A 27,250-nucleotide genomic window follows, 5' to 3' on the forward strand; every position below is an offset into this window, starting at 1 on the left:
AATAAAAAAGAAGCCAAATAGATGGAGGAAAAAAAATAACCCTTTATTTGTGAAAAACCACAAAAACTCTCCCTAGCACAAATCTTCAAGAATCATATTTTTATTTGTTAAGTCCCCATTAAATAAATAAACAAAAATTTAAGTTGATAAAATTAGGCAAAGAACAACATGTCTTAAAACTCACATTTTCTTATAAGGCACAGTGTCAGCAAGGATAATTTACATTTTTAGTAATCTGAAATAGATGTTAGTCAATAATCACACACTTGTTCTTCAGCAAAGAACAAAAGGCTTAGAGTTGCTAGTAGTTAAAAAATTGTCCTTTACTTTTATCCTTTTTTTTTTTCAAAATATTTTATCAGAAGTAGGAAAAAAAAAGGACCTTAGAGCAGCATACTGCCTGTCAGCAAGTTTGCAATAAAAATCCATCATGTAGTACTGATAGTCCCTGGCATACTGGAGTAGTACAACTGATAAAACTTTTAATGATGTTGAACAGGAATGGGGTATTGGTATTGGCAGAAGAGAATGACTGGAAGTTACTATATCTCAGACCTTTGAGAGGTTCAGGGATGAGTAATTATAACAGCCACAGAATAGAATGACTGTTGCTTGGGGATATCCATACACTGGAGAAAGACAAAGAAGGGTGAAGAAAATCAATCATCAGTTTAAGGTGAAGTATGCAATCCAAGGCCTCCATGACAGCATATAAATGAAATATCCTCTTATATAGTTGGAAGACAGAAAAAGCTGAGTGCTGGGCCTGGCATTAATTATAAGGATAGCTAGCTCAAGATAAGGTTGCATTCACAGCCTAGCAAGTATTGTGTTGGACCCTGAAACTTGGGCTAATGACTTTAAAATCTGAGTACATTAAGTGTCACAATGACAATCTGTTACATGAGAAAATATGGAGAATGCATTTAAAAATGGAGTTTTTACCCAGGTCTGGTTCACAGTGGCTCCATGGGATCCAAAGACTTACCTCATAGTAATTTCCATGGGCCTGAAATGTACAATTTGAAAGGAGACTTAGTAGAGCCCGTAGATTGGTTTCTTGGCCTTTCTGGTAAGCACTATTATTAAGGAAGATCAAGTGGAAGCCTCTGAAATTATTCTCTCCATACTCCATTCAACTTTAGCTAAGATAGTAAATCAAAACAATATCACAGACATCATCAAAATAGCAGACTTAGATGTCCCACCCTGTCCTGGTTCCCTCAAAAAAAAAAAAAAAAACAACAACACAATTTAGCAATTATCCACCAATGAAAATAGCTGTGAGAGGGTTCTGGAATATAATTAAGAAGCTGCAACATGCCACTGATGCACCACAAAAATCAAAATGGCCATATAGAAAAAGCAAGATAACATTTTACCTATGTCACCTCATTCCCCAGGCCAGCATACCTCGGTGCCAAAATGAATCCTCTCCATTGTGAGTTCTCTGGTGGGAGTAAAGAAGAGCAGGTGACCTCAGCAGCCATCACCACAGAGGACCTCCACAATATTTGCCAATGTGGACTCAGCTGCTGGAGACAACAGAGTCCACACTGTTGAGCTATGCTGGAATTGGAGCCCCAGAGGTCCAGGCCAAAATCACCACAGCCCCTGAGTATTGGCATGTGGACACCTTGGATCCAAAGCCATTACCACATACACACCCTAATCTGAGGAGACAGAGACAGAAAGGGACAGAAAGCCTACTTAAAGAAATAATTACCCAAAACTTCCTAAGCATGGAGAAGGAAATAGACATCAAGTTCAAGAAGCCCAAAGAACCCAAGTAGGTTGAATATACAGAGGTCTCCATCAAGACATATTTAATTAAATTTCAAGTCAAAGACAAAGATAGTTTTGAAAGCAGTAAGAGAAAAGCAATTTGTCACACTAAAGATTATCAATGCCATTTCTCAGTAGAAACCTTGCAGGCCAGGAGAGAGTGGAATGATATACTTAAGGTACTAAAAGAAAAAAAAAACTGCCAGTGACTGTATCTGTCAAAACTATCCTTTAAAAATCAAAGGCTTTCTCAGACAATAAAAACTGAGGGAGTTCATCAGTCTTAGAAGACAGGTCTTAGAAGAACTGCTAAAGAGATTTCTTCAAATTGAAGTAAACACATGCTAAACAGCAATGTGTAAGCACATGAGAGCATAACTCTTGAGGTGCCTGGGTGGCTCAGTCAGTTAAGTTCCAACTCTTGATTTTGGCTCAGGTCATGATCTCACAGGTGGTAAGTTTGATCCCCATATCAGGCTCTGCACTGACAGCACAGCCTGCTTGGGATTCTCTCTCTCCCTCTCTCTCTGACCATCCCCAGCTCTCACTCTCTCTCTTACTCTGTCTCTCTCTCTCTCCTTCTCTTTCTCTCAAAATAAATAAAAAATAAACTGTAAAAAAATTTTAAAAAGGCATAACCCCCACTGGTAAAGGTAAATATACAATCAAGTAAAGAATAATGCAACACTGTAATGGTGGTACATAAATTTCTTCAAATCCTAATCTAAAAGTTCAATACAAAAATATTAAGCATAGCTATAACCACAAAAAGTTATTAATGGATACACAATATAAAAATAAGTAAACTCTGACTATAAGTACACAAAGTGGGGGGAGTTTAAAAGTGTAGAAATTTTGTATGTGATTGTAATTGTTATCAACTTAAAGAAATCTAACTGCAAGATATTTAGTGATACACAAAAGATAAAGAGAAAAGAATCAAAGCAAATTACTACCAAAAAAAATCAAATAAAGGATGGCAAAGGTGGAAAACAACTACTAAAAAGAAAGAAAACAATTAACTAAATGACAGTAGTAAATTCTCACTTACCATTAGTCATTTTAAATGTAAATGGATCAAATTCCCTAATTAAAAAAAGAGTGGTTAAATAGATAAAAATAAAACAAGAACCAGCAATACACTGTGAGAAACTTACTTTAGATTTAAGGACATGCATAATAATAGACTTCAATAGACCTCATTCAAAACTGGATGCTCTCAACTACAGAGCAAATAAACAAAGAAATAACTGACTTGAACAACACTATAGACCAAATGGACCTAACAGACATACGGAACTTTCCACCCAACAGCAGAAGACTATATAGTCTTCTCAAATGCACAAGGAATATTTTTCAGGACAGATCACACGTTAGGTCACAAAACGTCTTAATAAATTTAAGACCAAAATCATCACAAGCATATTTTTCAACAACAATGAAATGAAACTAGAAATTAATAACTATAAGAAAAAGGGAAAATGTACAAATATGTAGAAACTAAACAATACACTCTTCACGAACCACAGGGTCAAAGAGAAATCAAAAGGCAATTAAAGAAAAATCTCAAAACAAAGAAAAAGAAAGCACCAATACCAAATTTTTGGGATATAGCAAAAGAAGTCCTAAAAGGAATATTTATAGTGATAAATGTTTATATAAAAAAGAATTCAAATAAACTAACCTTATGGCTTAAGGAAGTAGAAAAAGAAGAACAAACTGAGCCAGTTAGCAGAAAGAAGGAAATAATAAAGATTAGAGCAGAAATAAGCCAAATAGAGGATAGGAAAACCACTTAAAAATCCATAAAACTAATGCTTTTTTTAAAGATAATATTGACAAACTCATAGTCTAAGAAAAAAAGATGTTTTAAATATATAAAATCAAAACTAGATATAGAAGAAATGTACCTCAACAAAATAAAGGCCATGTACAAAATGTCAATAGCTAACATTGCAATCATCGAAAGAAAAAGTGAAACATTTTCTTTTTAAGATCCAGTTCAAGGCTCGAATACCCACTATTGCCACTTCCTTTCAACATAGTACTGAATTCCTAGACAGAGACATTAGACAGAGGAAAAGAAGAATAAGGAGAAGGAGCAGGAGAAGGGTAAGGAAAAAGGAGGAGGCAGAGGAGATGGAGAAGCAGAATAGAAGAAAGAAGGGGGGGGGAAGAAAGAAAGAAAAGAAAAGAAAGGAAGAAAGAAAAAAGAAAAGAGAAAGAAAGAAAGAAAGAAAGAAAGAAAGAAGAAGAAAGAAAAGAAACGAAAGAAAGAAAGAAAGGGAAAGAGAGAGAAAAAGAAAGAAAAAGAAAGAAGGAAGGAAGGAAGGAACGAAGGAAGGAAGGAAGGAAGGAAACACATCCAAATCGGAAAGAAGAAAGAGAAATTATCTCTGTTTGCACATGACATAATCTTATATGTACAAAACTCCAAAATTCCACCAAAAACTGTTAGAAATAATAAATGAGTTCAGTAAAGTTGCCGAGTACCAAATCAGCATAAAAATCAGAGGCTTTTCTTAAAAAAGGAAAAAACTACAAAGAAAAGTACAAGGAAAAAACTACAAAAAGGAAATTGAGAAAACAATCCTCAAAGAATTTCCAAGAACAAAAAGAATAAAATACTTAGGAATAAACTTAACTGAAGAGGTAAAAGACATATACACTAAAAATTATACAACACTGATGAAGGAAATTAAAGAGCACACATATAAATGGAAACATCTTGTGCTCATGGGAACAAAAAAACATTATAGTTATTATATATTATACAATATAAAATAAATAATATATATTATATGATATAAATGTTATAGTTAAAATCTCCATACTACCAAAGCAAATTCACAACACAGTTAAAAGATTATACAGCATGAGCAACGGGGATTTATGTGTATGCTTTAAAATATACAAATCAATAAATGTGATGTAACATATTAATAGAATGATAGAATGAAATATAAAAACCATATGATCAACTCAATAGATATAAAAAAGCATCTGAGAAAATACATGATAAATTCATGATAAAAACCCTCAACAAATTGTGTATAGAAGGAACATGACTCAACATAATAAAGGCCATATACAACTAACCCACAGATAACATCACATCATATCAGTGATAAAAGGTTAAAAGCTTTTCCTTAAGATCAGGAACAACACAAGGGTGCCACTCTCACTGCTATTACTAGACACAGTACTGGAATTCCTAGCAAGAGCAATTAGGCAAGAGAAAAAAAATAAAGGTATCCAAACTGGGAATTAGCAAAATTTTCATGATTTGCAGATGACATGGCCTTATATACAGAATCCTAAAACTCCACCAAAAACTGTGAAAATAATAAATGAATTCAGTAAAGTTTGCAGAATAAAAACTCAATATACAGAAATATGTTACATTTCTATACATTAATAATGAACTATACAACTAATAATGAAAGAGAACTTAAGAAAACAATCCAATTTACAATTGCATCAAAAAGAATAAAATACCGAGGAATAAATTTAACCAAGGAGGTAAAAGACCTGTATATTGAAAACTATAAGACATTAATGAAAAATTTAAGAAGACACAAATAAATGGAAAAATATTCCATGCTCATGGATTAGAAGAATAAATATTGTTAAAATCTCCATCCTCCTTAAAGCAATCTACAGATTCAATGTCATCTCTATCAAAATTCCAATGGCATTTTTCACAGAAATAAAACAATCCTAAAATTTGTGTGAAACCACAAAAGACCCCAAATAGCCAAAGCAATCCTGGGAAAGAAGAAAGCTGGAGGCATCACACTTCCTGATTTCAAACCGTACTACAAAGTTATAGTAATTAAAATGGTATGATACTGGCTGAAAAATAGACAGAGACCAATGGAACAGAATAGAGAGCTCAGAAATAAACCCCACATATACAGTCAAATAATATTTTAAAAGGGCACTAAGAATATTCAGTGGGAGAAACAATAGTCCTTCCAACAAGTGGGGTTGGGAAAACACATGCAAAAAAAAAAACAAAATTGGACTCTATCTTTTATCATTCACAAAAAATTAACTTGAAATAAATTAAAGACTCAAACATAGGATCTGACACCTTAAAACTCCTAGAAGAAAACTTAGGGAAGAAGCTCCTTGATATTGATCTTGACAATCATTTTCTTGGATATAATACCAAAAGCAAATGCAACAAAAGCAAAAATCAATAAGTGGGACTATATCAAAACTAACTTTCTGCACAGCAAAAGAAACTGTCAACAAAATGAAAAACAACACATATAAAAAAAGAAAATATTTGCAAACCATATAACAAATAAGTGGTTATATCCAAATGTATCATTCATATATATATATATATATATATATATATATATATATATATATATGAAACTCTAGCAACTCAGTAACAACAACAACAACAAAACACAATCTGATTTGAAAATGGGCATAAGAGGGGCGCCTGGGTGGCGCAGTCGGTTAAGCGTCCGACTTCAGCCAGGTCACGATCTCGCGGTCCGTGAGTTCGAGCCCCGCGTTGGGCTCTGGGCTGATGGCTCAGAGCCTGGAGCCTGTTTCCGATTCTGTGTCTCCCTCTCTCTCTGCCCCTCCCCCGTTCATGCTCTGTCTCTCTCTGTCCCAAAAAAAATAAAAATAAAAAAACGTTGAAAAAAAAATTTAAAAGAAAATGGGCAGAAGAACTAAACAGACATTTTTCCAAAGAAGACAGCCAAATGGCCAATAAGTACATGAAAAGATACTCAACATCACCTAATCATCAGGGAAATGCAAATCAAAACCACAATGGCAAATCGCTTTACACATTATAACAGAATGGCTATCTTCAAGAAGACAAGAAATAACATGCTAGTGAGGATGTGGAGAAAAAGAAATCCTTATACAATGCTGGTGGTAATGTAAATTGGTTCAGCCAACATGGAAAATGGCATGGAATTTCCTCAAAACAATTAAAAATAGAACTACCATATAATCCAGTAATACCACAACTGGGTATATATCCAAAAAAATGAAAACAAGATATTGAAGAGATATCTGCATTTCCATGTTTATTATAGCATTACTCACAATACTCAAGGTATGGAGACAACCTAAGTGTTTGTCAGTGGATGAAGGAAAGAAGATCTGTTATATATGCAATAGAATATTATTCAGCCATGAGAAAGAAGGAAATATTGTCATTGGTGACAACATGGATGGACCTGGAGGGCATTACGCTAAGTGAGATAAATCAGACAAAGACAAATACTGTAGGATATTATTTGTATGTGAAATTTTTTTAATTAAAAAAAATTTAATGTTTATTTATTTTTGAGACAGAGAGACAGTGTGAGCAGGGGACGGTCAGAGAGAGTGGAGACACAGAATCTGAAACAGGCTCCAGACTCTGAGCTGTCACCACAGAGCCTGACGCAGGGCTGGAACCCACGCACTGTGAGATCATGACCTAAGCTGAAGTCAGTCGCTTAACCGACTGAGCCATCCAGGTCCCCTTGTATATGAAAATTTAAAGGACAAATTCAAAGAACAAAGGCATTACACTTCTTGGTTTCAAACTATATTAAAAAGCTACAGTAATCAAAACAGTATGCTACTGGCATAAAAGCAGAGAGATAGACCAATGGAACAGAATAAAAAACCCAGAAATAAATCCATTCATTACAGTTACTGTACTTCCATAAGAGTACCAAGAACATACAATAAGTAAAGGATGGTCACATCAATAAATGGTGTTAGAAAAACAAGATATCCATCTACAGAACAAAAATCGTGGACTGTTCTCTGACACCATATACAAAAACCATCTCAAAATGGGTTAAAGTCTTAAACACAAGACCTGAAAGCATAAAACTCTTGGATGAAAACAGAACAGCTTCTTGACATTGCTCTGGGAAATGATTTTTTGGACATGACACCAAAGCACAGGTAGCAAGAGCAAAAATAGAAAATTGAGACTGCATGAAACTAAAAAGCTTCTGCAAAAGAAACAATCAACAGAGTCAAAGCAGCCTACAGAATAGGAGAAAATATTCACAAACCACATATCTGGATAAGGTTAATATATACCCAAAAATATATAAGACACAACTCAATAGGAAAGAAACACATAACAAAAACATGAGAAAATAACCTAAATATCATCTCTCAAAAGAAGACATATAAATGGCCAACAGAGGAAGATGATGGCGTAGGAAGATGCTGGGCTCACCGCATCCTGCGGATCACTTAGATTCCACCCACACCTGCCTAAATAACCCAGAAAATCACCAGAAGACTAGCAGAATGGATTCTCCGGAGCCAAGCATGATGAGAGGTCCATGGAAGAGGGTAGGAAGGGCGGAGAGGCAGTGCGCGTTACACGGACTGGTGGGAGGGAGCTGGGGTAGAGGGGTAGCCTGCTGGCAAAGCAGAGCCCCCGAGTCTGGCTTGCAAAAATGGAGGGGCCAGGCAGAGTGTGTTCTGACAGCAAGCGGGACTTAACATCTGGAAGACTATAAGTTAACAGATCTGCTCGGAAAGCAGGAGGGCTGGAGGACAACGGGAGGGAGAGTTGTTGAGCCCCGGACAGATGACAGAGCTCAGCTTGGTGGGGAACAAAGGCGCTCACCAGCGCCATCTCCCTCACCCATCCCCCAGCCAAAATCCCAAAGGGAACCAGTTCCTGCCAGGGAAATTGCTTGCACCGCGAAAACACCCAACGCTGTGCTTCTGCGGATCCATCCCTCCAGCGGGTCTGATTCCCTCCCGGTGCCACAGGGCGCCTCCTGAAGCAGATCACTGAAGGAAAAGCGAGCTAAGCCTGCCCCTCCAGCCCCTGTGCAACTTTCCTATCCACCCCAGCTAATACGCCAGATCCCCAGCACCACAAGCCTGGCAGTGTGCAAGTAGCCCAGATGGGCCATGTCACACCACAGTGAATCCCGGCCCTAGGAGAGGGGAAGAGAAGGTACACACCAGTCTGACTGTGGCCCCAACGCTGGGCTGGGGGCAGACATCAGGTCTGACTGCGGCCCCGCCCACCAACACAAGTTATTCAAGACAGCACAGGGGAAGTGCCCCGCAGTTCTGCACCACTCCAGGGACTATCCAAAAGGACGAAAGGGAAGAATTCCCCTCAAAAAAACCTCCAAGAAATAACGACAGCTAATGAACTGATCAAAAATGATTTAAACAATATAATAGAAAGTGAATTTAAAATAATAGTCATAAAATTAATCACTGGGCTTGAAAAGAGTATAAAGGACAGCAGAGAATCTATTGCTACAGAGATCAAGGGACTAAGGAACAGCCAGGAGGAGCTAAAAAATGCTATTAATGAGCTGCAAAATAAAATGGAGATGACCACAGCTCAGGTTGAAGAGGCAGAGGAGAGAATAGGTGAACTAGAAGATAAAATTATGGAAAAAGAAGAAGCTGAGAAAAATAGAAAAAAATCCAGGAGTATGAGGGGAAAATTAGAGAACTAAGTGATGCACTAAAGAGAAATAATCTATGCATAATTGGTATTCCAGAGGAGGAAGAGAGAGGAAAAGGTGCTGAAGGTGTACTTGAAGAAATAATAGCTGAGAACTTCCTGATCTAGGGAAGGAAAAAGGCATTGAAATCCAAGAGGCACAGAGAACTCCCTTCAGATGTAACTTGAATCAATCTTCTGCATGACATATCATAGTGAAACTGGCAAAATACAAGGATACAGAGAAAATTCTGAAAGCAGCTAGGGATAAACGTGCTCTAACATATAAAGGGAGACCTATAAGAATCATGACGTATCTCTCTACTGAAACTTGGCAGGCCAGAAAGGAATGGCAGGAAATCTTCAATGTGATGAACAGAAAAAAATATGCAGCTGAGAATCATTTATCCAGCAAATCTGTCATATAGAATAGAAGGAGAGATAAAGGTCTTGCCAAACAAACAAAAACTAAAGAAATTCATCACCACTAAACCAGCCCTACGAGAGATCCTAAGGGGGATCCTATGAGACAAACTCCCAGACATCGCTACAAGCATGAAACCTACAGACATCACAATGACTCTACACCCATATCTTTCTATAATAACACTGAATGTAAATGGACTAAATGTGCCAACCAAAAGACATAGGGTATCAGAATGGATAAAAAAAACAAGACCCATCTATTTGCTGTCTATATGAGACTCACTTTAGACCTGAGGACACTTTCAGATTGAAAGTGAGGGGATGGAGAACTATTTATCATGCTACTGGAAGTCAAAAGACAGCTGGAGTAGCCATACTTATCAGACAAACTAGACTTTAAATTAAAGGCTGTAACAAGAGATAAAGAAGGGCATTATATAATAATTACAGGGTCTATCCACCAAGAAGAACTAACAATTATAAACTTCTATGAGCCTAATACGGGAGCCCCCAAATATGTAAAACAATTACTCACAAACATAAGCAACCTTATTGACAAGAATGTGGTAATTGCAGGGGACTTTAATACCCCACTTACAACAATCAATAGATCATCTAGACACATGGTCAATAAAGAAACAAGGGCCCTGAATGATACATTGGGTCAGATGGACTTGACACACATATTTAGAACTCTTCATCCTAAAGCAACAGAATATACTTTCTTCTCGAGTGCACATGAAATGTTCTCTAAGATAGATCACATACTGGGTCACAAAACAACCCTTCATAAGTATACAAGAATTGAGATCATACCATGCATATTTTCGGACCACAATGCAATGAAGCTTGAAATCAACCACAGGAAAAAGTCTGGAAAACCTCCAAAAGCATGGAGGTTAAAGAACACCCTACTAACGAATGAGTGGGTCAACCAGGCAATTAGAGAAGAAATTAAAAAATATATGGAAACAAATGAAAATGAAAATACAACAGTCCAAACGCTCTTGGATGCAGCGAAGGCAGTCCTGAGAGGAAAATACATTGCAATCCAGGCCTATCTCAAGAAACAAGAAAAATCGCAAATACAAAATCTACCAGCACATCTAAAGGATAGAAACAGAACAGCAAAGACAGCCTTAACCCAGCAGAAGAAGAGAAATAATAAAGATCAGAGCAGAAATAAACAATATAGAATCTAAAAAAACTGTAGAGCAGATCAACGAAACCAGGAGTTGGCTTTTTGAAAAAATAAACAAGATTGACAAACCTCTAGCCAGGCTTCTCAAAAAGAAAAGGGAGATGATCCAAATAGATAAAACCATGAATGAAAATGGAATGATTACAACCAATCCCTCAGAGATACAAACAATTATCAGGGAATACTATGAAAAATTATATGCCAACAAATTGGACAACCTGGAAGAAACAGACAAATTCCTAAACACCCACACTCTTCCAAAACTCAATCAGGAGGAAATAGAAAGCTTGAACAGACCCATAACCAGCGAAGAAATTGAATCAGTCATCAAAAATCTCCCAACAAATAAGAGTCCAGGACCAGATGGCTTCCCAGGGGAGTTCTACCAGACGTTTAAAGCAGAGATAATACCTATCCTTCTCAAGCTATTCCAAGAAATAGAAAGGGAAGGAAAACTTCCAGACTCATTCTATGAAGCCAGTATTACTTTGATTCCTAAACCAGACAGAGACCCAGTAAAAAAAAGAGAACTACAGGACAATATCTCTGATGAATATGAATGCGAAAATTCTCAATAAGATACTAGCAAATCGAATTCAACAGCTTACAAAAAGAATTATTCACCATGATCAAGTGGGATTCATTCCTGGGATGCAGGGCTAGTTCAACATTTGCAAATCAATCAACGTGATACATCACATTAATGAAAGAAAAGATAAGAACCATATGATCCTGTCAGTCGATGCAGAAAAAGCATTTGACAAAATTCAGCATCCTTTCTTAATAAAAACCCTCGAGAAAGTCGGTATAAAAGGAACATAGTTAAACATCATAAAAGCCATTTATGAAAAGCCCACAACTAACATCATCCTCAATGGGGAAAAACTGAGAGCTTTCCCCCTGAGATCAGGAACACGACAGGGATGTCCGCTCTCACCGCTGTTGTTTAACATAGTGTTGGAAGTTCTAGCATCAGCAATCAGACAACAAGAGGAAATCAAAGGCATCAAAATTCACAAAGATGAAGTTAAGCTTTCACTTTTTACAGATGACATGATATTTTACATGGAAAATCCAATAGACTCCACCAAAAGTCTGCTAGAACTGATACATGAATTCAGCAAAGTTGCAGGATACAAAATCAATGTACAGAAATCAGTTGCATTCTTATACACTAACAATGAAGCAACAGAAAGACAAATAAAGAAACTGATCCCATTCACAATTGCACCAAGAAGTATAAAACACCTAGGAATAAATCTAACCAAAGATGTAAAGGATCTGTATGCTGAAAACTATAGAAAGCTTATGAAGGAAATTGAAGAAGAAACAAAGAAATGGAAAAACATTCCGTGCTCATGGGTTGGAAGAATAAATATTGTCAAAATGTCAATACTACCCAAAGCTATCTACACATTCAATGCAATCCCAATCAAAATTGCACCAGCATTCTTCTCGAAGCTAGATAAAGCAATCCTAAAATTCATATGGAACCACAAAAGGTCCCGAATAGCCAAAGGAATTTTGAAGAAGAAGACCAAAGCAGGAGGCATCACAATCGCAGACTTTAGCCTCTACTACAAAGTTGTAATCATCAAGACAGCATGGTACTGGCACAAAAACAGACACATAGACCAATGGAATAAAATAGAAACCCCAGAACTAGACCCACAAAAGTATGGCCAACTCATCTTTGACAAAGCAGGAAAGAATATCCAATGGAAAAAAGACAGTCTCTTTAACAAATGGTGCTGGGAGAACTGGACAGCAACATGCAGAAGATTGAAACTGGACCACTTTCTCACACCATTCACAAAAATAAACTCAAAATGGATAAAGGACCTGAATGTGAGACAGGAAACCATCAAAACACTAGAGGAGAAAGCAGGAAAAGACCTCTTTGACCTTAGCTGCAGCAATTTCTTACTGGACACATCCCCAAAGGCAAGGGAATTAAAAGCAAAAATGAACTCTTGGGACCTCATGAAGATAAAAAGCTTCTGCACAGCAAAGGAAACAACCAACAAAACTAAAAGGCAACCAACGGAATGGGAAAAGATATTTGCAAATGACATATTGGACAAAGGGCTAGTATCCAAAATCTATAAAGAGCTCACCAAACTCCACACTCGAAAAACAAATAATCCAGTGAAGAAATGGGCAGAAAACATGAATAGACACTTCTCTAAAGAAGACATCTAGATGGCCAACAGGCACATGAAAAGATGCTCAACGTCGCTCCTCATCAGGGAAATACAAATCAAAACCACACTCAGATATCATCTCACACCAGTCAGCGTGGCCAGAATGAACAAATCAGGAGACTATAGATGCTGGCGAGGATGTGGAGAAACGGGAGCCCTCTTGCACTATTGGTGGTAATGTAAACTGGTGCAGCCACTCTGGAAAACAGTGTGGAGGTTCTTCAAAAAATTAAAAATAGATCTACCCTATGACCCAGTAATAGCACTGCTAGGAATTTACCCAAGGGATACAGGAGTACTGATGCATAGGGGCACTTGTACCCCAATGTTTATAGCAGCACTTTCAACAATAGCCAAATTGTGTAAAAAGCCTAAATGTCCATCAACTGATGAATGGATAAAGAAATTGTGGTTTATATACACAATGGAGTACTACGTGGCAATGAGAAAGAATGAAATATGGCCATTTGTAGCAATGTGGATGGAACTGGACAGTGTGATGCTATGTGAAATAGGCCATACAGAGAAAGACAGGTACCATATGTTTTCACTCTTATGTGGATCCTGAGAAACTTAACAGAAATCCATGGGGGAGGGGAAGAAAAAAAAAGAGGTAGAGTGGGAGAGAGCCAAAGCATAAGAGACTCTTAAAAACTGAGAACAAACTGAGGGTTGATGGGTGGGTGGGAGGGAAGAGAGGGTATGTGATGGGCATTGAAGAGGGCATCTTTTGGGATGAGCACTGGGTGTTGTTTGGAAACCAATTTGACAATAAATTTCATATGTTAAGAATAAATGGCCAACAGATATAGGAAAAAGTGTTCAATATCACTAATTATCAGGAAAATGCAAATTTAAACCACAATGAGTTATCATTTCACACTTGTTAGAATGGCTATCATCAAAAAGACAAAGGTAAGTGTTGGGAAAGATGTGGAGGAAAGAGAATCTTTGTATACTATAGAAATGTAAATTAGTACAACCATTACTGAACACAATATAGAGTTTCCCCAAAAAGTTTAAAATAGAACTACCATACAATCCATTAATCTCATTTCTGTGTAGACAACTAAAGAAATGACACTCTCTCAAGGAAATATCTCCATTCCCATGTTCATTGCATCATTATTCACAATAGCCAAGATATGGAAACAATTTAATGTCTATCCATGGATGAATGGCTAAAGAAAGTGTCAATTGTTACAACATGGATGAACCTGAAGGACACCATGTTAAGTGAAATAAGCCAGACATAGAAAAACACATATTTTATGATCTCACTTACATGTGTAATCTAAAATAGTCAAACTCGGTCGCCTGGGTTGCTCAATAGGTTAAGCATCTGACTTTGGCTAAAGTCATGATATTACTGTTCATGAATTTGAGCCCCTGTGCTGACAGCTCACAGCCTGGAGCCTGCTTTGGGTTCTGTGTTTCCCTCTCTCTCTCTGCTCCTCCCCGACTCATGTTCTCTCTCTCTCTCTCTCTCTCTCTCTCTCCCCCACATTCAAAAATAGATAAACATTTAAAAAAAGTAAATAAAATAGTCAAACTCATAAAAGCAAAGAATAAAATGTTGGTTATTAGGGACTGCGGGGTAGAGGAAATGAAGACATATTGCTCAAAGACTACACAGTTTCAGTTATGCAAGATGAGTAAATCCTAGAGATATAATGTACAGCAGGGGACTAAAGTTAGCAATACTGTACTGTATACCTGAAATTTGATAAGAGGGTAGATATTAAGTGCTCTCACCACAAAAATATAACTATGTGAGATGATGAATATGGTAATTAGCTTGATTGTGGTGATAATTTTACCTTATTTACATTTGAGATATACACCTTAAATACACACCATTTTTACTTTTTAATGACAACTCAACTAAACTGGAGAAAAACACACTTCATCCCAAGCAGAATGACAGATTAGTACTACTTTCACAGACCTAATGCAGAATTCAGAAGTGGTGGTCCCATCACATTCCCATTTATTCATGAGTTTTGCCCTCACCAAATGAACAAACAAATATGTCCTGGAAGAGTAGAGTTGACTACATTAAAGTGGACCAAGAAGTAGCTCTACTTATAGCTACTGTGTCAAGTATGGTATTTTTTTCCTCAAGTATAATGAAATGGCATCAGGTACCTGGTATGTGGCCATTGAGTGACAAATGTATTCTTTTTCATTTCTATCAAGAAAGATCAGGGGCACCTGGGTGGCTCAGTCAGTTAAATGTCAACTTCATCTCAGGTTATGATCTCACAGTTCATGGGTCCGAGCCCCACATCAGGCTCTGTGTTGACAGCTCAGAGCCTGGAACCTGTTTTGGATCCTGTGTCTCCCTCTCTCTCTGTCCCTCCCCACCACCCCCTCCCAAAAATAAATAAAGATTAAAAAAAAGGAAAGATCAGAAACATTACCTGTTCCTGTGTGATCAGCAACAATATACTTTTATATTCTTGTCTCACTTTTTATCTTCATCTTTCTTTCATAGTTTTATCCATCCTCATTCTTCTTGAACCTGAGAATGTCCTAGGTTTTCCTGACTTCAAACCGTAGTGCTGAATAATTTGGCTTTAATTGGTTTCATCGTTTTGTTTTGTTTTGTTTTTTCTATCCTGAACATCTTGACTATTCTAAATCTAAAACTGGCTTTTTTTTTAGCTACAATTCTAGTCAAACTACATTTGATACCCACAGAGAGTATCCAGAGATCCAAAAAATACTGAACTTTAATTTTTTGGCTAGCTGATAGTCTTGATAATACATATAAACACAGGATTTTCTTCAAGCAAGACCTTGTAATGGAACCACCTTGACCTTAGCGTTGCTCTTAAGATAAATAGGATAAGCATACATTCTTAACTTGATTAAAAAGACCTTTCATGATTTGTCTTCTGTATTCTTCTCCTCAAATTACCTGTTCCCCCTCCCTTATCTCAAACTCCCTCTTCCTCATTCAGTGATCCAATCACATTGGCCATCCTAGTTGGCCTGGTTATCAAATATACTATATAATCCCTGCCAGTGGGTGGTATGTTGTTGAAGGCCTCCTTCATTAAAATTTCTTAAACAAATTTCGAGTCCAATATTAATAGTTTAATTTTCTTTTTTTTTTTTTAATTTTAGATATATGTAGAGAGAGCACAAGCAGGGCAGGGAGTGGTGGGCAAAGCGAGAGAGAGAAGTTCAAGCAGGCTCCATGCTAAGCCGGATCCCATGACCCTGGGATCATGACCTGAGCCAAAACCAAGAGTCGGACACTCAACCAACGGAGCCACCCAGGTGCCCCAGGATAATTTTCATTTTTAAAAGATATAAAGATTTTTAAAAGATTTTTTATATTTAATACTTAAGAACTCACTCAAGATATCTAGAGTTACATATCAGAGATCAAATTTTACAATAATGATACTTTGGTTGTTTATGGAAAAAGGAAATATTCATTTCTTACCATTGGATCACATGAAGGTGTGTGCATCTCAGCAAGTATGTTTTTGAAGTCTTCGTTGGAAACAAATCCTTGGAAACTCTGAGGTATGAAAGAGGATGTTGACTCATTTTCATCAATCAGATCTTTATATGCCTTTGTTTGAGGTCGAGCTGAACCTTTCAGTATTATATAAAATCCATCATTTCCAACCACTGAAACAAAACAAAACAAAACAAAAAAAGATATACTGTTGACTTTATTTCCCAGGTTCTTTGGTATAGACATGACCACATCATGTTACACTTGCATTGCTTTTAGTAGATTTCTTCTATTCAATGAGGACTCTAACATAGAACTTAGATATTCACAAATAATTTACTCAAATAAAAAAGAATAGCAAAGACATGTTTCCACATCTGGAGAATTTTTTTCTGACAATTACAATAATCAATCCTCATGGAACTGATAGATTCTGGAAAAAGAACCTTGAAAGCATATTACAGTTAATGGATTTAAGACATTTTGAGAAAAATAGGATCAGAAAACACCTTGAACTCTTTAAAATGTTACCTCCTCCTCAAAAATGCCATTTTGCTTATTTTATATAAGTAAGAATATATATCTATTATTAATTTTTGTCTTTTCTTTGGACATGATGATGATTATTCATAGAAGCTAGTTTGGAGATGCAGATCATTAATAGGAGGAAGAGTTTTTTCCAGTATTTCTCATACTTCACAATTTAACTCTCCACAATCGCTCCTCTAATTCCAGTTTCTAAAGTTTAACTATGTTCCTGTGTAAGTTTGGTTGGTTTATTCAGTTGTGAGCATTTTGGGTACAACTTAAATCCATTCTAGTTCTTCTGAAACCTGACCTTTTGAAGAAACAGGACCTGGGAACCAGATGATGTCATTTTACAAATGTTTACATTACTTTTTAGGATTGGAGCAAATTATTCAAGTGCTGTGAAAAGAGATTTTTCTTAAATTTTTCTTATTATTTTGCTACAAGTAGAAACTTTACAAATTGATTTTTAGGGGCAATTTTTTTTAATGTCTAAGAGATGCCAACTGCTTGCCTTTTCTGCTTTTTTCTAAATAAGTGCTTTATTAGTGGGGCTTTCTTGGTTACCATCTGTATACAATGACGACAGGATAGTGATTTTCGGTCTTCTTTAAAGCAAGGGTTGTTTTGCCTGAATACTTGAGCTTAAAATAGATGTCTTTCTGGATAGCACAATATCACTTGTCACTAAACATCTAATCCATGTGGTGAAAGCATTGCAGACACATTGCTTTTAAATAGTTGTCAGGTGAGCTGTATGAAACTACATTGTAGAAAGTACACTGTAAAGGGAAAGATAATAAAATGTTGTAAGAGTGGTAATGATTTTGATCAGTTACATAAGGGGGAAAGGCAGTTGGGTAAAGCTGTTTTCCAATAAATACATTTGTATTTTGTTTTTGTATAGACTTAACTGGCAATTCTTAGCATAGAATAAAAATTGTAGAAAGAGGTACATTTTATGAAATAATTTCGTTCCAAAGGCTGCTAATTGCCTACCCAATATTAATATGCTCCTTTTTCCTTACCACCAAACCACAATTTTATTGAGTGCTACATACGCGTTTAAAAATTACGTTTTGCAGATATTCTTATATGCGTCGCCCTGTGACATGATTCTAATTAATAAAACACTGGGAGAATTTTTGCTTTCCAAACGTGCATGCTATGCTACTCCTTCTTCCCGGATATCTAGAACAAAGTTATGATGTTGGAGCTGGAGAAGCATCTTGCAACTAAAAGGAAAAGGCAAGGAGAATCTCAGGAAATTCACCTTTAAATATGTCTTGTGACTTCGTTATTATGTAACCTAAATAAGTCCTAAACGTTTGTAAACTAGTGTCCTTTAGTTCTCTATTACTCACAGCTGAAAACAGTTTCTGTGAATATTGTACTTTCACTTAACTCTAACCATAAAATATGTTTGTTTTACTGATGAATGTAACTCTTCTGTTTCTCTGGAGAAAACCTTCCTTTTCCTTCAGGCTTTGGCCCAGTGACAGTGAATTTGACTAATTAATCTCTACTTACAATGCATTAGTTTTCACAATTACATTTTTTAAATATCTGTAATATTAAGGAGCCCCTTAAGGAGTTAAACTAATTAGAGGGGGAGTAGACTTTGAGATTCATGGAAAATATTTTAGTCAGAAAAGATTTCATCAGTCCTCAAATTATACTCACCAAAAGAATAAGTCAAATTGCTCTATTCTGGAAGGTGCTAACTCCACTTATATATAAAGATGACAGTTGCATTTGAAATGGCAAAGAGAGGACTATGTTTTACATAGATACCATGCTTTTATTAGTAGTAATAGGTAGATACCATTTTAAATGATTCATTATATATTGATGATTCCTTCTTTCCAAATAAAGTACTACAAATGTACCAAGTGCTGGTATAGGAGGCAAGGGGAGGGCCTAAGATTTGATCCTAGTGTTGCATTCATTCTGAATCTGGGAGAGTCACATGTTCTTCAACTTCCAGTTCAAACCCTGTCATGCCAAATCGATTTATCTACATGTGTCAAAATTTTCTGTATTGTACATAATAAATTTTTATGTGGCAGTTACCATTGATTGAGTTTAAATAAACTATAAATTTCAAAACTGATATAAATAACTAAATTTTACCAATGAGAAGATTATTTAAAAAATTTTTGGCCAACATGAATTAATAAACTTTTAGAGATACAGATGAAAAAGACTTAATTATAATATTTGAATTAGTGAATAATACTTAAAATCTCATATTAAACAATATTAATTTGGAAATACTTCACTTAATATAAAGTGCATAAACTATTTTATTTAAACATGTTACATAAATCTATGCCCTTAGTTTCCTCATAATCACTTGAATCATTTCTCCATTCATCTAAAACAGTTCTCAGAAAAATTATCTTTACTACAATTGGTTTGGGATACAGTATACTTTGTATCTTTATGTAATTAAATTCTTGGAAATATTTTCCCAAGCTACAAGTACTATAATTATTTTCCTGACATTGACAAGTGTTTTTTAGCTGTTTAAACTTCATAAAATAATTGTTCAATTTACTGCTAAAAATATTTTTTCCAAAATTAAAAAAATACAGAAAAAGTAAAAGGAAAATATAAGAATCTCCAATACTTATAAAAACCAGAATTTTTATAAGTGCATTTATTTTGAAACAGCGAGAGAGAGGTGCCTGGGTGGCTCAGTTAGTTAAGCATGTGACTTCAGCTCAGGTTATGATATCATGGCTCCTGAGTTCAAGCCCCACTTTGGGCTCTGCACTGACAGCTCAGAGCTGGCTTCAGATTCTCTGTCTCCTTCTATCTGTCTTTCTCCCCTGCTTACATGTTCTCTCTCTCAAAAATAAATAAATAAACATTTTTTAAAAAGAGAGAGAAAATGCCAGCATTCAAACATATTTTAGGAAATTTATATAAAAAAAAAAAACAGAGAAAGAGAGAAAGACAAGGGGTGGAGTAAGAGACAGAGAGAGACAGAGAAATCAGAATAATTTAAATTAAAGACTGAAAAAATCAAAAATTGACATGGGTGTGAAGTAAATGGAATTCTCATACATTGTTGGTGGGAGTGTAAAGTTGTACAATTGCTTTGTAAAAATGTCTGGCAGTTTCTAATGCAATGAAACATACATCTAACCTATGTTTCAGTAATTCAGATCTACATGTTTACTCAGAGGAAACAAAAGTAGATGTCCAAAAAAGGACTTGTACAAGAATGTTACTAGCAGAATTAGCATAATGGATAAAAGAACTAAAAGCTGGAAACAGCTTAGGTATCCAACCAGAAGAAAATATATAAAAAAAAATCTCTGGTATATACATGCAATGGAATACTACTCAGCCATACAAATGAATGAACAATTGATTCATGTGACACGAATGAATCTCAAAAATATTATGTTGATTGAAAGAAGGCTTTCATAAAAGAGTACATATCATTTGATTTTGTTAGAGTTCTAAAAGTTTCACACAAGATAGATTTATACTGAAAGAAAGAAAAAGAAAGGAAGGAAGGAAGAAAGGGAGGGAGGGAGGAAGGAAGTGAGAGAGGGAGGAAGGAAGGAAGGTAGGTAAGAAAGACAGAAAAGAGCAGTTGCCAGAGATTGGCAAGAAATATGGGAAGAACTTTCTGAGGGAATGGTAAAGTTCTATATCTTGATAGAGTAATTGTCAAAACTCATCAAGTGATACACTTAAGGTATGTGTATATATATATATATGCACATCATTATATGTAAATTTTACCTTAAAAAAATAAAGGACTGGAAAGAAATATTGAATTCCAGGTAAACACTGATGTGTTTAGAAGTGAAATGTCATTCTATGGTATGTTAATAGAATGGATATTATGCAGATGTAGAGTGGGGGAAAACTGTAGGAAAAAATGTGCAATTACAAGATGATAAACATTTTTTATTACTTTCTTTGTCCACTGTACTGAACATATTACATATATTAATGCTTTTTATCCTCTTAGCGATCCTATGGGTCAGGTATTAGGATTGCTCCAATATCACAACTGTGGAAACAGAAGTCACTGAGCTACTAAAAACCCAGCCCTACCTCAAAGAGCCAGTAGTGGTAGAGTCAGTATTTAAACACAACAAATACTATGCCAAACTAAGTCAGCATCAGCACCTTCTCCCTGCCTGCTGCCCTGCTCTCTCTCTGTCTCAGTATATGTTTTATAGAACTATGGTTTCAATTGTGGTAAAGTAAGACAACATGTGTGACCTACACAGATGTCATGTTTCATTTTAAGTAAAAAAGGCACATTTTAAAGTAATATATACTAGTTTAAAATGTTAACAAATAAAAGTCAATATATGTATACCTATAAGTACATATTTATGGTATAAACACTATGTAACAAAAACAAATCTAGAAAGAGATTTGGTAGTACACTAATATTATAACTAATTGTTCACAAGAAAATGGAGAGTAATTTAAATAGAGACCATGGAAAAGGACACTGTTAATTATTGAGCAAAATAATAGTGCTTGATTAGGATTGCAACTATACCTGTCCTTAGATTTTCTCCATATGGTTAATATTCTTAGATCTTAATAGTGGGTTGACTGGCTATTCCAAAAAAAAAGGGCTTGTTAAAAAACAACTTTTAAAAAACAACTTGTTAAAAAACAACTTTTCTATCTAGAGTTCCAAAATCTAGAAACATAGCTCTTTCTGTTATCCAAACACACTAAACTTGTCACGAAGAGCAAGTATCACATATTGAGCATCAAATATTTGCCATGCCTATGCTAGGTGCTTTAACGAATTTTTTTAATAATCTAAATGTCATACATCATAGTACATTTTTCAGATGAAGAAATTAAGGCTGAGAATCATTAAGTAAATTCTTAAAAATCACAAATCATTTTAACTTCTGTAGGCTTTCAAATATATTCCAACATCTGAAGGATACACACAACACATACAAACCCACAAAAACACATACATTTACATATATAGGAGTATTGTGCATGTATGCAGTATATTATATGTATAGTTATGCAGTATGATATTGTGTATAAGTACACATATTAAATAAAATGTATGCATATGTGTATATATAAAAATATAATTATAGGAAATATATAGAGATATATACACAGAAGTTACTTTCATTGATTTTATAAAAAAATCTCAGGATTAAACTACTCACTGCTTTGTTACAAAGTTAAGTCAGAAGTTGAGCCTCAATTATTTCCTGAAATTAATGTAACTAATTTTACTTTTCCTTATTTATTAATCTACCAAAATTAGTTTGGTAAATATTAAAAATAAAATAATTTAAAAGAACTCTCAGAAATATATGCAGAGTCAGATAAACTTTGGGGTGACTTCTTCATACAAAAATTTTGGGAGAAAAAGAAAATCCTCAAACAAAAAATAACATAAATTGAATTAAAAATGAATCAAAAAAGTATGGACTATAACACAATTAACAGGAAATTCTCAGAATTCATGTAACATCTGAAATTGATCCTCTAATATATAGAAAAATGATGTAAACACAATAAAAAAGGTTTAAAGAAAAAAATTACAATAGAGTTAAGCTTTCAAAGAACAATCGAAATATTAATTAAAAATCACAAAGTGGTGGGGCACTTGGGTGGCTCAGTCGGTTGAGCATCTGACTTCGGCTCAGGTCATGATCTCAATGGTTTCATGGGCTTGAACCCCATATCAGGCTCTTGCTGATGGCTTAGAACCTGGAACCTGCTTCAGATTCTGTCTCCTTCTCTCTCTGCCCCTCCCCTACTCACACTCTGTCTCTGTTTCTGTTTCTCTCAAAAATAAAGAAACATTAAAATTTTTTTAACAAAAAAATAAATAAATCACAAAGTGGTGTTAAACTTATGAATTGTGACAAAAATATATTTATTAATAATGTAAGATAAATAGAAGCATTTGAAATTCCTAAGCAATGAGAAGGAACATATAAGATAGGTTTCTTATTCAAATTTTCTAAATACACAAAATTATTTTATATAAATTTTTGAAAAACACAGAATACTCCAAGCATCTAAGAAAAATTTGACTGTAAGAATTAAAACAATATAGATTAAAATGGCATTAAATCTTGACTCTCAGACTTTGCAAAAGTAAAAGAATTCAATAAAATCAAGTTGGTTAAGAATCAATATCAGGGGTGCTTGGGTGACTCAGTCTGAGTTGGTTTCAGTTCAGGTCACCATCTCATGGTTTGTGAGATTAAGCCCCAAGTACAGAGCCTGATTGGGATTCTCTCTCCCTCTCTCTCTGCCCCCTCACCCCCACTCACTCTCATGTGCTCTTTATCTCTCAAAAATAAATAAAAACTTTTAAATCTTAGAAAAAAGAATAAGTTTCCTAAAATTATTTATCTAGTCAACCTTCATGACATGAAAAGGCAAAAAAGAATTTTTATAGGGACTTGAAAAAATTTCCTAGTGGAGGACCTCATATTTAAAAATATCTTTTAATCACACTTGAATTAGGTGAACAAAAGGCATTCAAAAGGAATTGAGAATACTAATAAGGGAAAGTTTACTCATTTTGTAGCGACTTTTCAAAAGTTTGAATGCCACATATAAAGTTTGATTAAAGCAAACATGTTTGTGATTTCAGGGCTAAAGATCTCCCCCTCACTGGTTCAACTAAAATCAACCATTCTAAAGGGATTTACATGTTTCAAAGAGGTATAATTGGATGAATAAAGTCATGTTGTCACCCGGCTAATTCTTACTTGGCCTATAAAATTGAGTTTAAGTGTTATCTATATACCAGGGAAGGTTTTCCTGATTAGTGCCCCTCCTCTGTGATCTTTCTTCACAGAATTTCTGTCATGACACTCTGCATGTTCCATATCACCAATAGATTCTAGCCTTTTGGAGAAGGATCTCTGACATTTTTTTGTTTTCCTCCAGCCCATAGCACATTGCCTAGATTATTTTAGACATTTAGCAAATACTTGAATGAGTGAAAGCTTAATTAATGATCCTTATTATATTTCTCTCCAAAGAATCTAATAAAAACTTTGGGGACTAACTCATTTTTTTTTTCCTTAGAATTCTGCGTTTGGGAAATAAAATAACTCTCCTTGATTGCCTCTTTTTTTCTCAGCCCATTAGATGGGAGTTTAGGAAAATTTCAGAAAGTTATGTGAAGTTTAAGCCAGGTGGTTTAATTCATGGTATCCTCATTATAAGTTCTAAGTGGTCCCAGAGATAACATAACAAAGGCAATGAATAACCTTTTCACAACTTTTACTATATTAAGGTATCTTTGGACATGAAATTTTTCTCTTTGGGGCAATTTTTCCACCCATAAGGTGCCAGGAGAAGTTATTTCAAACACATGTCTCATAACCTTTTTTTAAATATTCCTATAACTTATGGAAGATAATCTATAAGTAAAACTGGATATTTAGTTTAAGATTAAAAAAAACTCAAGTAAATATAGAGCTAACTAGAAGGGGTGAAAAGAAATTTATTTCATTTTATTTTGGGCAAAGACCCTCCATTGGAATAGTATCAATACTGACATTCCAGTCAAATATTTGTAGAGATTTCATAAAAGGAGAATTTATGTTTATAAATTATTGGTGATTGTTTTTAATAACCTTAAAACTTATTATTTCTTAATATTTTTACTTAGTTCTCACAAAAAAAGGACTAAGAAAATTCCATATTTCAAATTGCTTGTTCATATCTATAACATATATGTTAAGACCAAGGACTCTGATTTTTTTCAGTAAAATATTTCATTCATTTATTTAGACTCTACCTTGTTACCTAAAAGGAATTATAAGTAAGCTTATAAAAATGTATACAATATTGTTTTAAAAATCAGTGAAGAAATAGAATGAAGGAAAATTGAGTAAGAAAAAAACAGAGGCAGGAATAAATTAAATTACAAAACAAACTCTGTAAAAACCTATAAATTTGCAAGGAGATAATGGACCATTTTTTTCCATTTTCCTTACTTTAAAAAAATGTTTAATATAATCAGTTATCTGATTTAGCAACCACAAGAGATTTTTTTTAATGACTTGACTGGAAGTCTCAAAACCACTGAATATATTTCTCCCAAGAGTTCTCCAAAAAGCAAGCAATGTTGCAAACACATCTATATTTTTCATAAAACACATTATTTAAAATATCTTGTACCAGGGTATAACAGACTATTTCTAAGGATTTAAAAATCAAAGAGAACTTCAGCTAGGTCCCCCGAAATCAGACGAGCTACCCATGAACAATCTATTACAGGATGAACTCATCTATGTTGCAAAATAGTGAGAAGATTTATGGGTAGAGGTGAAAAGCCTAACGAGCCTGGTGATAGCTGGTTGCCCAGAACAGAATCTTAGTTCAACTTCTATATGGGAAGATCAAAAGGATGGCATCTGGGTATATGACTATAGGATTCACTGGTATAATCCAAAGGTAAGTGTTACTTTATCTGAAAGAATGAGTGAGTGACATCTATTTTCAGACTATCAATGAACAAAAATTACTGTGAATCAGTGCTGTGTATTCAAGATTGCATTGGTTGGAAATTACCTGCACTACTGATTATTGCATATATTAACTTATCAAATATTTATTGAGGGGTTATTTTGTCCAAGCACTGAAGGTTAGGCCATAGTTCAGATTATGAACATAAGTGTGTTAGAGTCAACTCTTGTTGGGTGAGGTGAGAAGAAAAAATAGCTTTAGAAAGCTGAAGAATTTGAGGTTAAGTCATGCCTGAAGAAAGTGTTATAGTATCTATGCCTAGAAGTTTGCAGGTGGTAAATTAAGAATATTTTTTACCTCTAAAAATAAACAGAAGCACCTACAACACACAAAAAATGTGTTTTTCCTGACCTCAAATTACATAAAGTAGTTATCAAAAGCTTTCTGGTCTATTAAAACAAAGAAAAAAATCTCAGTAAAGATTTAAAAAAAAAATCTACTCTTAAGAAATATAACTTTTAGGTGGATTCTCCATTATTTTCTGGATTAAGATATACCCCTGGATAACAAGATGAAGTTTTGGTTCATGGTTGTTAATAAAAGCCAGTTAATCTTGAAAAAAAATCCATATAAATAATAAGTTGAGCTTTAGAAATAATGGCCATTATTTCTAATAATAATTAAACATCATGAAGATTTGTACATAGGGACTCAAAATATTTTTTTTGGAAAATTTCACTGTGATTCCTAATATTAAGCTATACCACATTTTAATACTAAATGTGTAAATTTTAGTAAATTTTTAAAGTTCATGGGAAAAACTTTGTGGATACAAAACTGATGATTTGACTAATTTCCTCTACAAAATACAAAATTTGGGGCCAATACATCATTTAAATAACTTTTATTATTTTACATGTTCTAACTTCTGACTTATGATAACTAAACACCATTATCTTCCCTAAGATCACATTTTTCAATGTTCTATCTTGTTTTAAAATAAACAGTTCTATATATTTTCCTTTACCACTAAAAAACCATCTTAACCCTCTTATTAGTGTCACTTTTACAAAGTGTCACACTGTACTCTGAACATTTAAAAGATGAAATTTACATTAAACACTAAATCCAGGTGGACATATCACATCAAGAACCATTCATCTGTTGGTAGATAAGAGCATCACCATGCAGAGCTCTTCTCACACTAGAAAGGATCATAAAAGCAACATTGCTTTTTATGATCCATATCCATTATGTGAGCAAAGACATTCTAGATTATGCATAAAAGAAGTGTATCAGTTAATGTTACATATTGCTCCATGAACTTTTTGATGATATGCATTTAAAAACACTGTTTCTTGATATTGTAGATGTGCAGGAATTTAATTACCTAACGAATTATTTTATTTTATTTTATTTTATTTTATTTTATTTTATTTTGTTTTTATTTTATTTTATTTTATTTTATGTTTTATTTTTGCTTGAAGAGGCAGGAAAAGGCAAAAGAAAACAAAAGGTTGGCTTCAGATTCAAAGGCCCTGGTTTAACCCTTCACTAGAGTTGAACTAGTAAGGCTGAATTTCAGTCTTCAAACATAAGAATGGGACAGTCCTACAAAGCTAAGATACATCTATCAAATGATTAAAAGTAGTTAAGGAATATACACATCATGAAACATTGTTACTCTAACATAAGATATT

At 34.6% G+C, this 27,250-nt stretch overlaps 1 protein-coding gene across 1 annotated transcript in view; it reads right to left on the reverse strand.

The window, feature by feature from the left end:
* Positions 1-27,250, reverse strand: part of CNBD1 (cyclic nucleotide binding domain containing 1) — a 396,262-nt gene that overhangs the window by 125,281 nt on the left and 243,731 nt on the right. The window contains exon 6 of the mRNA XM_045454541.1: positions 16,542-16,732. Within this exon, the coding sequence (XP_045310497.1) occupies positions 16,542-16,732 (191 nt within the window). The remainder of the gene's footprint in view (positions 1-16,541; positions 16,733-27,250) is intronic.

The sequence above is a fragment of the Leopardus geoffroyi genome, chromosome C3 (assembly GCF_018350155.1).
Source record: "Leopardus geoffroyi isolate Oge1 chromosome C3, O.geoffroyi_Oge1_pat1.0, whole genome shotgun sequence".
NCBI lineage: Eukaryota > Metazoa > Chordata > Mammalia > Carnivora > Felidae > Leopardus > Leopardus geoffroyi.